Source organism: Mixophyes fleayi, chromosome 5 (genome assembly GCF_038048845.1).
Source record: "Mixophyes fleayi isolate aMixFle1 chromosome 5, aMixFle1.hap1, whole genome shotgun sequence".
Taxonomy (NCBI): Eukaryota; Metazoa; Chordata; class Amphibia; order Anura; family Limnodynastidae; genus Mixophyes; species Mixophyes fleayi.
In genome coordinates, this window is record NC_134406.1 from 63,420,789 (window position 1) to 63,435,956 (window position 15,168).

The 15,168-nt window shown below is 39.7% G+C and overlaps 1 protein-coding gene and 1 long non-coding RNA gene across 2 annotated transcripts in view; one reads left to right on the forward strand and one right to left on the reverse strand.

Annotated features, from left to right (window-relative positions):
• Positions 1 to 3,809, reverse strand: part of LOC142158401 (uncharacterized) — a 604,325-nt gene extending 600,516 nt beyond the window's left edge. The window contains exon 1 of the long non-coding RNA XR_012692770.1: positions 3,630 to 3,809. This is a non-coding gene — a long non-coding RNA (uncharacterized LOC142158401). The remainder of the gene's footprint in view (positions 1 to 3,629) is intronic.
• Positions 1 to 15,168, forward strand: part of PLCL2 (phospholipase C like 2) — a 201,554-nt gene that overhangs the window by 92,023 nt on the left and 94,363 nt on the right. The window contains exon 3 of the mRNA XM_075212311.1: positions 9,711 to 12,191. Coding sequence (XP_075068412.1) covers positions 9,711 to 12,191 — 2,481 coding nt within the window. The remainder of the gene's footprint in view (positions 1 to 9,710; positions 12,192 to 15,168) is intronic.

Consider the following 15,168-nt stretch of genomic DNA (forward strand, 5'->3'; position numbering starts at 1 on the left):
TTTAACCTGTCTCAGGGGCCTATTTATGATTCGTTTTTTCTTCATGAACATTTCAGGGGACAGACACACATTTAAGTAATGTTCACATTTATTAAGAGGACATCGCTACAATATCTGCTGCTTTGCGTTTCTCTTCGAACTCCAAAACCATCCTCATAGATGTCTATGGGGACTGCTTCTTTGGACAATTTAACAAGTTGAAATCTTTGGTTTTCAGAAGATGGCGTTAGACATTGAGGCCTATGGGGAGAGCATTGCGGTAGAGGGATCTGCGGATCCCTCGTGCAAATTACCTGCTCTCCCCTCACTATCGCAAAGGTGGCTAGTGACCATAGAGGAGATAGTAGACAGGAACAGCAGCTTTTCATGACTGCTGTTCCTAGTGAAGAATTTTAATAAATATCACAATATTTCAATCCTTATCTTTGCGATAAGGGTTGAAATAAATCGTGGTTAAAATGTGGTGGGTAATGAATATGCCTGTTATAACCAACCATGCACCTCATTTATGTAATTTCCCATTCATTTTACAGTAATTAATTCATTTTTGGGGAAGGATATGAAGATATTGTAATATTTAATTTATTTTCCAAGTTTAATACTTTTAGTGAATTTATAGAAAGTTGAAAACGAATACCAAACAACGAACCAGTATGTTAGACTTCCGTGCATCAAAAGGGTTAATCAGAGAATTACTGGCCAAATGCAGTCCAGATGCCAGGCTGCTATTATACCTCTCCAGCAATCTGTCTGCACATCTATAGTACTGCTGTACAAAGTGTATGTGGGGGATTTGATAATAAAGTGGACTTGAGAGTAATTCTGATTTTCCTGAAATGCTTGGACATCGTAAGAAAGTTAGTTTCTTATTTTTTGCATAAGATAAGCAAACACATTTTAGTAAGTTATACCACACCAGAATCTGAGAATGTTGCCATCTGGCTTTTAAAAAGAATGTTATTGTAAATACTGGAATAGCTATTGCAGAGTATATTTTCAATTTGAAACATGACAAGCCTTTTTAAACCATTGTAAATGTACAGTATGCGCTTAAGGCCTGATTTAGAGTGTAAGATATGCTTGCACACTTGTGTTTCCACATCTGTATTAAGATACGTGCAGCCTTTAAATCTTGCATATACATACACAAAGATGTGACAGTCAACATCAAACTCCAAAACGACCTGGTTTATGTAGGTGCAAACATACTTCAAGATCCGTGTAACTCAAAACATACTTCCTAACATTTTGTTCCTGCTACAGCGATGTGAGGCGTAACCACACCCCTAAGGGCATGCCTAGCGCTCTTGAAGCACTAGGCTGCCCCTTTCTGTCCACCCCTCCCATCCGATTCCAAACCCTTTCATTGCCGTGTGCACCAGGGCTCATGAAATCCATTCACCGCTGCTTTGCCATGCAGAGCAGCAGTGGACACAATCTACCCCAACTTTCCCACTAATCGGGACAAAGCTGCCCAGATCAGAATGGCAGGTCAGAGCCCTCACATCGGGAGTGTCCCACCTACCTTTTGAGGTATGCTCAAAGTAAGACTTATTTCAAAGGCTCGGGCTTAATGTGTGCCTTCATGCCCTTGCTGTACTGAACTGAATGCAAGTGATCTACCTCTCACAGCTCAAGATGCCACAAGCACAAGATATTGTAAATCTAAATTAGAACTGATCAGTGTGTCAGTCTTGCACCGAGATGCATTTTTACATAGCACGAATGCACCTATGTGCAACTCTAAATCAGGCACTTAATTTTAAGCATAAAACAGAGGGATGTACCATAATGCTTAAGCAAAAAATGTTGGGAATATAAGAAGTGTGATCTTTAATTTTTAATTTTTGTTCATTTTTTTTTTTTTCTGAGTTCTAAAATAAACAAAAACTGTTTAATGGTTGTGGCATTTTCTGATTACTTAAATTTAATTATCCATGATGAACAAACTTATTTTATATAAAACAGTATGGGCCTGATTCATTAATGAATGCAGAGTGAATACAATTTCCGTGTTTTGTTTTTTAAATTGAATGGAAACTGCATGCAAGTGAACCCATAGTCAAGTACAAGCGGATCTCAAGAAAGGTTTCTAGTTGAATACAGGTGTAAGTACAATCTGCCTATAAGGTACGTGTCGTATGCAGACACACACCACACGCTGCAGGATACGCTCCATGCATATGTGAACGCACAAAATATTAAATACATAAACACCTGTTAGTAATATAATCAATCATAAAAATACATTCAAATTTGTTTTGAACATGAAATACATATATCAGGAGGTTCTTTAATGCCTACTGTACACAAAATACATTTTCACTGTTGCTCTTTATTGGAAACACATGTTCTGGCATTAATATGTGACCATCATCCCTACCATTGCACACTTATACCTGCCCTGTAGCTGCTGCAAGTGATACACCTAAACATCATGTACCTCAGAGATGCCCAGAGCTTGAATTGGATGGATGTGCTGCGCTCAACCTTGACACACCCTGACTGGACAGTGCCTATGTCCATATGCCCCTCCCCCTTTCTACCCTTGAAATCGCAGGCTGTTGGAAGTGTTATTTGCATTCGAAGATATATTGCATGCACTTGTGTTCACTGGCGTATTGTCCATTTCTGGACATGCTCAGAGAAATTTCAAGCAAAAATTACGGCACGTGTCGGCATTTACGTTCCTTAGAAAACCTAAGATCTAGGGTCTGATTTATTAGTCATATTGACCAGGCACTGTTATGTGTTTCTCTTTGCAGTGCTTGTAATAAGAGGGCTCTTTAGGTAATATTTTGTGTCTATTTATTAAGAACTAATATACTGGTCTGATGAGTACATGAAATGTGTTTTTTAACTGCATTGGAGCATTGTATAACTATGCCTCTCTAGAAAAAAATGGGATACAAATTGATTGTGCCAACCGCCATGCTTAATTTTACCTAAATCATTGAACACTTGCCATTTTGGGCACAGAAATTCTTGACTTTTGGGGAGCATGTGTGTATATATATATATATATATGTGTGTATGTATATATATATATATGTATATATAAATACATTAAACAGCTACGTTCTAGGTTCAGTGTCCAAATGAATGAGAAATCATAAAGACTTTAGTCCAAGGTCTTCTAAATCTTCAAAATGTATTTTGATTTCATTGTTTTGCTTTGATAGACCACCGAAGCTATAATACCAGATGCCATATAAAACAGCTACTAATAAACTTTACAGATAGTCACATCCCCCATTTTACAAAAATTAGTGCATTATATGGGAAAAGCCTAATAAATCCCCACATTCCAAGTAGAAACACACAAGGAAACTTGCTATTTACCATATTGTATTATTTTGTTTTGTTTGTTCAGTTTGCTCTAGCAAATGTCAACACATGGTGGACTTTCCATGAGAAAATAAAAACACATCTGTACAGTAAAATAAAATGCTGAAGTTTGGAAAAAACAGACCACCTCCTTATCTGAGCGTTGCCAGTTCTGTGTACTCTGTTGTAGTATATTCTATCTTTTGCATTGCTAACATACATTATTACTATTGCACTGAACACTTGCTGTGATAAGCATATTAAAACGAAGATATTGCACTATGACAGCACTCACTAGATACAGGGCCATCTTTTCCATTGGGCACGATGGGCAGCTGCCCGGGGGCCCCACGGGCAAGTGGGCCCCATAGGCACGGCTCTTAATGAGAATAAATAATCCTGCAAAAGAAAAAAAACCTGCAAAAAAAACCTACAAGGGTCACTGAGCAAGTACATCTATCTATCTCTATCTCTATATATCTATATCTGTATACATCTATATATCTATATCTATATCTAGGGGCCCCGGTGCACTGCTTTGCCCGGGGGCCCATAATGTTAAGATGGCCCTAACTAGATATTATGTCAGGGTAACATTTGTGATATAAAATGCAGGTATAGATAGTGTAAAATCAGAACAATGGGCTTATCAAAATGCATTAAGGTTTGAGGTGATCATGAAAATTATAAAGTCTGAGAAGGTGTAAAATAAGGGACTATAAAAAAAAGGTGAGTTTCATTGTTTATATCAAAGTTCCTTTAGTGTGACAAAACTTGAGACTTTGGGGCCAATTTATTAAACCTTAAATTGGCGTCTATTCTCTGAAAACAGCAGTTTGTGGGGAATAGATGCGAATTAAAGTATTTGCCTCATCTATCAACAGTGCATTGCGATATCTGCTGCACTTTTTTTCGGAATACATAGCAGTCCCCATAGATGTCTATGGGGACTGCTATGTACCGCAATTTAACAATGAATAGAAATGGTTTTACACATACGGTAATGTATGCCAGCTCAGGCTGACGTACATTACCGTTTCTGCTATTTTTCAGCACTGTTCAGCTCTGCTCTGAAGAGCAGAGCTTTACAGCGCATGTGTGGAGGGATCGCATGATCCCTCCCTGTCACACTCCGCTCTGCAACAGTGAAGTGCAGAGAAGTTTTCAGACGGAGCATGCGCACAAGACTTCTGTGGATCGCAGAGCAGCTTCGGGGACGAAGAGACAGTGAAAAGGTAAGTTTTTAACTTCACAGGAGCAGCAGTTCTTCGTGACTGCTGCTCCTGTGGAGATTTTTTAGTAAATATTAGAAACCGTTCAATCCTTATTTATAAGATAAGGATTGAAAACTATTTTCATTTTGTGCAGCTGTTGATAAATGTGCCCCTTAGACATTATTGTTAAAGCTGCACTCCCTGGTAGGAGAAAAATCACCTTGCCAGGGCGCTATTCACACAGCCCTGTGGGGTGGGGGAGGGGCTCCCCATGCAGCTGGTTATTCTGGGGCTCCATGGCTGAGACAAAAACTGGGGCCGTGGGGTGGGGACCCAATCAGAAGCTGCAGTCATGGAAAATGTGGCTTCTGATTTGTGCTCCTGCTCACAACCCCTCAACAGCCATTTGTTTTGTTGAGCAAGATTATTAAAGGGATGTTAAAATGCACCATCACCTATCGAGGTAGCGGGGCATTATAGCTTCGAACCCTCCTACATATATTTTAGTAAATTGTATAAGGGAAATAATAAGGTAATTGCCAGGGGCAGAACAGTGCATTACCGGGCCCCAAAGCAAAATTTAGGTAGGGGCCGGCTATAACATTCTTGCCTCCAGGCCCACACTACTCTATTGAGAGGCCTCTTCTGAGCATGTGAGGTCAGGCGCATGTGCTGCTCTGAAGAGGCCTCCGCTATCTGCTCGTTTGAGAGCAGGGCAGCGGCGTCAGGGGGGGGGGTGGAAACCTGAATGTCGAAGTGTGGGGCGACACAACATCACACCCCCTCATCGTTACACCCTTGGTAATTGCAATGATGTGCCCTTTACACATTCAGAGCTATATAAAATACACCTTGGCAGTTTGAGTGAGGCTGCATTACATTACGTGCATGTCTCTACAGCACAGTATATTTTTTTCTTCATAACTTTGTGCAGAATATTTTTCTGTTGAGCACATTTTGGCAGCCACACATGCAGACCAGTTGCCTATCATAATTAAATAACTTTGACAAAGCTATGTTTTCTTAATATGTCTCCTGTTGACATTGCCATGTAAATCAGTGATGGCTTATTATAGGTGTCTCTAGTTTCTAATGAATGTGCCAAATTGAGCTCTAAAAGTATCGTTGAACCGTGCAGCATCTCTCACTTGTGTAATGTTTCAAGTACGTGGCTGATTGGGGCTTATTGTATCTGGCTTATTTTATTTTTACTCAGCAAGGTCCCCTGATGTCATGGACTCTGGAGCTTTTTATAGCTACAAGCAATTGGTCAGAAAAAAAGCTGAAATGGCGCTCCATAACAGCAGACGATGGGCCTGATTCATTAAGGATCTTAAATTAAGAAGTTTCTTATTTAAGTCCCCTGGACAAAACCATGTTACAATGCGAGGGGTGCAAATTAGTTTTCTTTTTTGCACATAAGTTAAATTCTGGCTGTTTTTTCATGTAGCACACAATTATCAACTTTACATTTCAGTGTACAAATAAGCTATCAAGTATTTGTGTGCTACATGAAAAAACAGCCATAATTTAACTTATGTGCAAAACAGAAAGCTAATTTTCACCCCTTGCATTGTAACATGGTTTTGTCCAGGGGACTTAAATAAGAAACTTCTTAATTTAAGATCCTTAATGAATCAGGCCCCATGACTGAAAGACCTGGATCAACATACTGTTGATCCTGAGATTTTGGCCATAAATCCTGAGGAAGGCAGATGAACCTTTAAAATAAGAATCTCTGGTCAAATCCTGAGAGTTCCCAGAAATCCCCATCACGTGTAGCAGTTGACAGAAAATTTACTTTTTAAAGACTGCCTGTCACGTATGCAGAATACTGTAGCTAAATTGGGCAGTTAAATACATTTGTTTTGTAGACCTTCCCCTTTGTGGTACTGTTGCTTTCTTTCTCCTCGGGGTGCATTAGTGAACTTAAATAAAATTAGATAAAATTGGATGGAAATAAAACAAATAAAATGATGGAAAAATACTAAAATAAAATGTGTTCGGGTGTGTTAGATGCTGGTTGCTGGTGGGGGTCCTGCTCCTTCCTTTGTCCTGCATGGAATGATGCACTTCTGTTTCCAGTCCAGTACTCAGTGTATGTTATCAGTGTCCGAGGGTGACCCCCTAGGTCCAGCGTACCTGGGGTTATTTTTGTGACTCAGGTACTGATATTTCTGCTACTTCCAGTGGACCAATTTGAATCCTTATAAAGAAGTTGAAGGTATCTGACACACATTTTACTGCTAACCTGCAGTTTCTGAATAGGGAATGTGTGAATAGGGTTTGGCTGAGGTCTGTCCTCCAGTTAAACACACTTTATTGATTTATCTGATTTTCCTAGCCTTTCTGACACTGAAAATGACATCACAGTGTGTTTGTCTTTGACAGATTTTATTCTAAACAAATGTTTAAGGTCGAAGTATGTTTTCGTAAAGCTTGTGAGTTACTTAAAATACTTTGATGTGATGATCAGTGTGTGGCTTTAATCACTTCCATATGTATTTTTCTGCTGATTGCAAGAGGGTAATATTCCTTGCGGGTATGACATCACTTCTTATTTTCCTATTTGCCTGGTAAAACAATGTAGTCCCTAGTAACTCTTATTCAAATAAAGGGTTCTGGGTTCCCTCCATGCCAACCTAGGACAATTGGGGTAAGGAGATCCCTGCAACAGTGGGGACATCCCCACCAGTGGTACACTGGGGTAGTCAGTAAAGTCAGTTCTAAGAGTGGGCATACTTTTATCAGATAGGTAAACTAGGGCTTTATACCTTCCAAAAATACATTTTAAGACAGGCCTGTCCAACCTGCGGCCCTCCCAGATGTTGTGGAACTACAAGTCCCAGCATGCCCTTCCAGCTATCAACTGGTTGTCTACTGGCAAAGCATGCTGGGGCTTGTAGTTTCACAACACCTGGAGGGCCGCAGGTTGGACAGGCCTGCTTTAAGGTATTGATTAGTAGTGACATCACCGATAGTGAAGTCCTGTGTGGGATAATGCAAGGTGGCATTTCAGAGTGATTTTTATGTATAAGACTGTCCTTCAGCTAAGACTGCAAATGTCCATTATACAACAAGCCTAAATATACATTAGAAGTTCATATAAGAGTAAATTTAAAGCACAAGGTTAATATGGATGAATTCATTAGTGTAAGATACAATTGTATTGTGTTATAGGATCGAAAGTAACCTAAGCAAGGTTTTTCCTGTGCTTATGGCTTCATCAACACAACAATGTAATAGGGCTGTTGTGCCATAGGAATTGGCAACGTTAAAGGACTAGTCATTGTTATGTACTTGTAGTGCTGTATGTTTGCTTCTACGTGTTGGGTTAAAACCAAGTAGGCTAGTGTTATGTGTGGGTGCCTGCTGTCCTTGTGCTCTTATTATTTTTTTGTTGGCACAAAAGGAACTTATGAAGCCTGGTATAGTACAGTGTGTTAATGCTAAATCTCCTGGCTCCGACCTAGACCGACAGCTGCCGCCACCAAGTACTTTTTCAAAGTCTCTTAAAATATAACCTGTCATACTTTAGTGTGACAGAGTTGATTAACTCTGTTATGGCCTCCTTGATGTCTTTGGACGAATTTACATAATCCATCTCAGCTAAAACATAATTAATTGATACTACACTATAATTTTATGCATTTGCTAAAAGTCTAGTTTCACACTGGCTAACTTGTTAAAGAAAAAGCTCAGGGTTTTTATTTTATTTTGTTGTCTATGGGAAAAAATAAAAAATAATTAGCACTGCATAGTGTGTGTGTGTGTGTGTGTGTGTATGTATGTATGTATGTATGTATGTATGTGTGTGTATATGTATGTGTGTATATATATATATATATACCCATCTTCTAATGGCTACTTCCAGCAGGATAACGCACCATGTCACAAAGCACAAGTTATTGCAAGCTGGTTTCACAGAGCCGTGTGCTCCAATGGACTCCACCATCATCAGATCTCAATCTGATAGAGCACCTTTGGGATGTAGTGTAACGGGAGATTTGCAGCATCGTTCATCTACCCCAACTGTTTAATGCTTTCAACATTGTGTGTGTGTGTGTGTGTGTATATATATATATATATATATATATATATATATATATATATATATATATATATGCCCTGAAATATATCGGATGTCTTAACCCTTACAAAATGTAAGTTATTTTCTGTCCACACACAAAAATCTTATTGTAATAAAAGTTGTTTCTTTTTGTGTTTTTGTTGTTGTTGTTATTTTGGGTTTATTTTTGCATTTGTTTATGCAAATAGTAGTGGCACAGTGGCCTAGTGGTTTGCACTTCTGCCTCACAGCACTGGGGTCATGAGTTCAATTCCCGACCATGGCCTTATCTGTGTGGAGTTTGTATGTTCTCCTTGTGTTTGCGTGGGTTTCCTCCGGGTGCTCCGGTTTCCTCCCACACTCCAAAAACATACTGGTAGGTTAATTGGCTGCTATCAAAATTGACCCTAGTCTCTCCCTCTCTGCTGTGTGTGGGTGTGTGTCTATATTAGGGAATTTAGACTGTAAGCTCCAATGGGGCAGGGACTGATGTGTACAGCGCTGCGGAATTAGTGGCGCTATATAAATAAATGATGACCTTTTCTTTTGAGATGCTTTTATTCCTCCTTGATGCCTTTTGTGACTGGTCAAGAAGTAACAATCTCCTTTCTTAAAGCAATCGCTTCTCCGTAAATATTCCTTGATTCATGGTCTTAAAAGTACTTGTTTTAAATTTCAAGGTTAATTTCAACTTTTACTTTTATAAAATGCATGTAATACTGTATTTCAATAAATATTATTATTTTGGAGCTTTGAACACTAGTGCTTTGCAAACTAGAAAAGGGATACAATCCGTAGCGGTCGGATGTGCCTATAGTGACAATAAGTCACAGAAATCCTAGCTTGCATCGTCTTCAATGCTTAAACCCTCCAGTCTTCCTTTGCCCTTAGTCTTGCAGGCATTATACGTAGTTTGCTAAACACTATCATCAGTGTGTGGGTATTTGATTACCCCATATATTTCAGATACCCAATGGTATGTGTCTAATTAGTTACTGGTAAAAGTAAACTTGAATGTATATACTGTGTATATATAGAGATATATATGTCTTTTGTAGCTGAAATTCTAGTTACATTTTTTCATACCTTTTCATTTATAGGATGGCACAAAGCAGAAACGAGAACGCAAGAAGACTGTATCATTTAGCAGCATGCCAGCTGAGAAGAAAATAAGCAGCGCAAGTGATTGCATCAATGCAATGGTCGAAGGATCCGAATTGAAAAAAGTCAGATCCAACTCCAGAATCTACCACAGATACTTCCTCTTAGATGCAGATATGCAGTCGTTACGTTGGGAGCCTTCGAAGAAAGATGCTGAAAAAGCAAAAATTGACATTAAGTCCGTGAAAGAAGTCCGAACTGGAAAAAATACTGATATTTTTCGTACCAATGGAATTTATGACCAGATATCAGAAGACTGTGCTTTCTCCATAATTTATGGAGACAATTATGAGTCTTTAGATCTTGTTGCAAACTCTGCCGATATTGCCAATATTTGGGTAACGGGTTTACGTTATTTAATTTCATACGGGAAGCATACACTTGACATGCTAGAAAGTTTTCAGGACAACATGCGGATGTCATGGCTTTCACAAATGTTCAAGGAAGTAGATGAGGAGGACGTAGGACATATACCTCTTTGCAAAGCAGCGCAATTTATACAGGAGATAAATCCAGGTCTTAAGAAGAGCAAAATTGAGTTAAAATTTAAAGAATTACAGAAATCCAAGGAAAAAAGTAACACAGAAGTGACACAAGATGAGTTTATTGAAGTTTTCCACGAACTGTGCACTAGGCCAGAGATTTACTTTTTGCTGGTTCAGTTTTCGAGCAATAAAGAGTACTTGGATACCAAGGACCTCATGATGTTTTTAGAAGCAGAGCAAGGTGTAGCACAGTTAACGGAGGAGATTAGTCTTGATATTATTAAGAAATATGAACCATCTAAAGGCCAGGAGAAAGGATGCCTTTCTTTGGACGGCTTTACAAATTATCTTATGTCTCCAGACTGTAGTATTTTTGATCCAGAACACAAGAAGGTTTGCCAGGATATGACGCAACCTTTGTCCCACTACTATATAAATGCGTCCCATAATACTTACTTAATAGAAGATCAGTTTAGGGGTCCTTCAGATATTACAGGCTATATTCGTGCTCTCAAAATGGGGTGCAGAAGTGTTGAATTGGATGTTTGGGATGGTCCAGACAATGAGCCTGTAATTTATACTGGCCATACAATGACAACGCAAATTGTCTTCCGTAGTGTGATAGACATCATTAACAAATATGTCTTCCATGCATCGGAGTTCCCATTGATTCTCTGTTTAGAAAACCATTGTTCTGTCAAGCAGCAAAAGGGTATGGTTCAACACATGAAGAAAATCTTAGGAGACAAACTTTATACCAATCCTCCAAACGTAGAAGAATCGTATCTTCCATCACCTGAATCGTTAAAAGGTAAAATAATAATAAAAGGCAAAAAACTGCCCCCCGAGTGCTCGGGATTTGAAGGCGATGTCACAGACGAAGATGAAGGCATTGAAATGTCTCAAAGGATAGAAAAGACGGAAGAGCAACAAAATAGTGTCCCTGTGAAGCGCATTCAGCTTTGCAAAGAGCTTTCAGACCTTGTGAGCATTTGTAAATCCGTTCAGTTCACTGATTTCCAGTCATCTTTCCAGAATCAAAAATATTGGGAAGTTTGCTCCTTCAATGAAGTGGCAGCTGGCAAATATGCAAATGAAAATCCTGGCGATTTTGTTAACTATAACAAAAAGTTTCTGTCTCGGATTTTTCCGAGTCCAATGAGAATAGACTCGAGCAACATGAATCCACAAGATTTTTGGAAGTGTGGTTGCCAAATAGTTGCAATGAATTTTCAAACTCCAGGCCTCATGATGGATCTTAACATTGGCTGGTTCCGTCAGAATGGGAACTGTGGATATGTTCTGCGACCTGCCATCATGCGGGAGGCGATTTCTTTTTTTAGTGCAAACACAAAAGATTCTGTGCCTGGAGTATCTCCCCAGCTACTTCACATTAAAATAATCAGTGGGCAGAATTTCCCAAAACCAAAAGGGTCTGGAGCCAAGGGAGATGTTGTGGATCCTTATGTCTATGTTGAGATCCATGGAATACCTGCTGACTGTGCTGAACAGAGGACAAAAACAGTGCATCAAAATGGAGATAATCCAATATTTGATGAAAGCTTTGAATTTCAGATTAACCTGCCAGAGCTAACAATGGTGCGGTTTGTGGTGCTTGATGATGACTATATTGGAGATGAGTTTATTGGACAGTACACTATTCCATTTGAATGTCTACAGCCTGGCTACAGACATGTTCCTCTACAGTCTTTAACTGGAGATGTGTTGGCTCATGCATCGTTATTTGTCCATGTAGCAATTACAAACCGCAGAGGTGGAGGAAAGCCCCATAAACGAGGTCTTTCAGTTAGGAAAGCCAAGAAATCGAGGGATTATGCATCAATGAGAACATTACTTATAAAGTCTATTGATGAAGTCTTCAAAAATGCTATTCAATATATAAGAGAAGCCACAGACCTGAGAGAAAACATGCAGGTAAGAGATTTGTAAAATGTGTTTTCCACACAGGCAAAAGTAAGTATACATAAAAGGGGATCGTACACCAAAATATCAAGAATAACCAATGCAAAGTGCAATGATACTTAGATCAATAATGGAAATTTTGACACAATTTGTGTTTTATTTCCTATACAATGTGTATGTCACATGGAATACATTTTTATAGTTACAATATTACATGGTTCTGTGTAGTACAGGTTAGATAGATCTGTTCATAATTAGGAAGATGTTATACTATCAAAACTAGCTAATTTCAAGTAATTCTACTATATTGGCGAACTTACTACTGTCATAATTATTATTATTATTATTATTATTATTATTATTATTAATCTTTATTTATAGGGCGCCACAAGGTATCCGCAGTGCCATGCAGAGTCAGACTGTGTATTGTACAGGGTAGAACCATACAGAACAATAAACAAATATACCACGACTTGAAAGCTCCCAACATAGCTTACACATTGAGGAAGGAGCCGCAGAATTGGTAGAGACAGGAGGAAAGAGGGCCCTGCTCGTGAGAGCTTACATCCTAACGGGAGGGCAAACAGACAGGAGACACAATGGGGAGATAGAGGGGATCAGTTGCAAGAGAAGCGAGTGGTGGGGTAGGGGAAGAGAGGCGATGGAGTCAGGCATGGAGGGCAGGTTAGGTGGATGGCTGGTAGGCTTTGAAGAAGAGGTGGGTTTTAAGTAGGGATGAGCGCACTCGGATTTATGAAATCCGAGCCCACCCGAACGTTGCGGATCCGAGTCGGATCCGAGACAGATCCGGGTATTGGCGCCAAATTCAAAAGTGAAACTGAGGCTCTGACTCATAATCCCGTTGTCGGATCTCGCGATACTCGGATCCTATAAATTCCCCGCTAGTCGCCGCCATCTTCACTCGGGCATTGATCAGGGTAGAGGGAGGGTGTGTTAGGTGGTCCTCTGTGCTGTTTAGTTCTGTGCTGTTTAGTTCTGTGCTGTTTAGTTCTGTGCTGTGCTGTGCTGTGCTGTGCTGTGTTCTGCAGTATCAGTCCAGTGGTGCTGTGTGCTGTGCTCTGTCCTTCTGAGGTCAGTGGTGCTGCTGGGTCCTGTGCTGTGTCCTGTTCAGTCCAGTGGTGCTGTGTCCTGTGCTCTGTGCTTCTAAGGGCATAGTTATTTCCCCAATATTCCCCTGTGTTTAAAAAAATAAAAAAAAGTTTTTTTAAAAAATACCAAAAACTACTTTAATATTTTTTAATTACCACAAAATTTGCACAACCAATCCTGCAGTATAAGCCCATTGGTACTGCAATATTACCAAGTTCACACATTCAGCAGTAAAAGTCCAGTGGTACTGCAATATTACAAAGTTTACACATTCTGCAGTATCAGTCCAGTGGTGCTGTGTCCTGTGCTCTGTCCTGCTGAGTTCCGTAGTGCTGCTGGGTCCTGTGCCGTGTCCTGTTCAGTCCAGTGGTGCTGTGTCCTGTGCTCTGTGCTTCTAAGGGCATAGTTATTTCCCCATTATTCCCAAGTTTTTAAAAAATAAAAAAAAGTAAAAAAAAATAAAAAATTTAAAAAAAAAAAAAAATATATAATAATTATAACCAAATTTGCAAAACCAATCCAGCATTATAAGTCCATTGGTACTGCAATATTACCAAGTTCACACATTCTGCAGTATCAGTCCAGTGGTGCTGTGTCCTGTGCTCTGTCCTGCTGAGTTCCGTAGTGCTGCTGGGTCCTGTGCCGTGTCCTGTTCAGTCCAGTGGTGCTGTGTCCTGTGCTCTGTGCTTCTAAGGGCATAGTTATTTCCCCACTATTCCCAAGTTTTTTAAAAATAAAAAAAAAGTAAAAAAAAATAAAAAATTAAAAAAAAAAAATATATATAATAATTATAACCAAATTTGCAAAACCAATCCAGCATTATAAGTCCATTGGTACTGCAATATTACCAAGTTCACACATTCTGCAGTATCAGTCCAGTGGTGCTGTGTCCTGTGCTCTGTCCTGCTGAGTTCCGTAGTGCTGCTGGGTCCTGTGCCGTGTCCTGTTCAGTCCAGTGGTGCTGTGTCCTGTGCTCTGTGCTTCTAAGGGCATAGTTATTTCCCCACTATTCCCAAGTTTTTTAAAAATAAAAAAAAAGTAAAAAAAAAAAAAAAATTTAAAAAAAAATAAATATATAATAATTATAACCAAATTTGCAAAACCAATCCAGCAGTATAAGTCCATTGGTACTGCAATATTACCAAGTTCACACATTCTGCAGTATCTTGTGCTACATATAATGGAGACCAAAAATTTGGAGGATAAAGTAGGGAAAGATCAAGACCCACTTCCTCCTAATGCTGAAGCTGCTGCCACTAGTCATGACATAGACGATGAAATGCCATCAACGTCGTCTTCCAAGCCCGATGCCCAATCTCGTAGTACCGGGCATGTAAAATCCAAAAAGCCCAAGTTAAGAAAAAGTAGCAAAAAGAGAAACTTAAAATCATCTGAGGAGAAACGTAAAGTTGCCAATATGCCATTTACGACACGGAGTGGCAAGGAACGGCTTAGGCCCTGGCCCGTGTTCATGACTAGTGGTTCAGCTTCACCCACGGATCTTAGCCCTCCTCCTCCTCCCCCCCCCTACAAAAAATTGAAGAGAGTTATGCTGTCAGCAACAAAACAGCAAACAACTCTGCCTTCTAAAGAGAAATTATCACAAATCCCCAAGGCGAGTCCAAGGGTGTTGGTGGTTGTCAAGCCTGACCTTCCCATCACTGTACGGGAAGAGGTGGCTCGGGAGGAGGCTATTGATGATGTAGCTGGCGCTGTGGAGGAACTTGATGATGAGGATGGTGATGTGGTTATTGTAAATGAGGCACCAGGGGGGGAAACAGCTGATGTCCATGGGATGAAAAAGCCCATCGTCATGCCTGGTCAGAAGACCAAAAAATGCACCTCTTCGGTCTGGAGTTATTTTTATCCAAATCCAGAC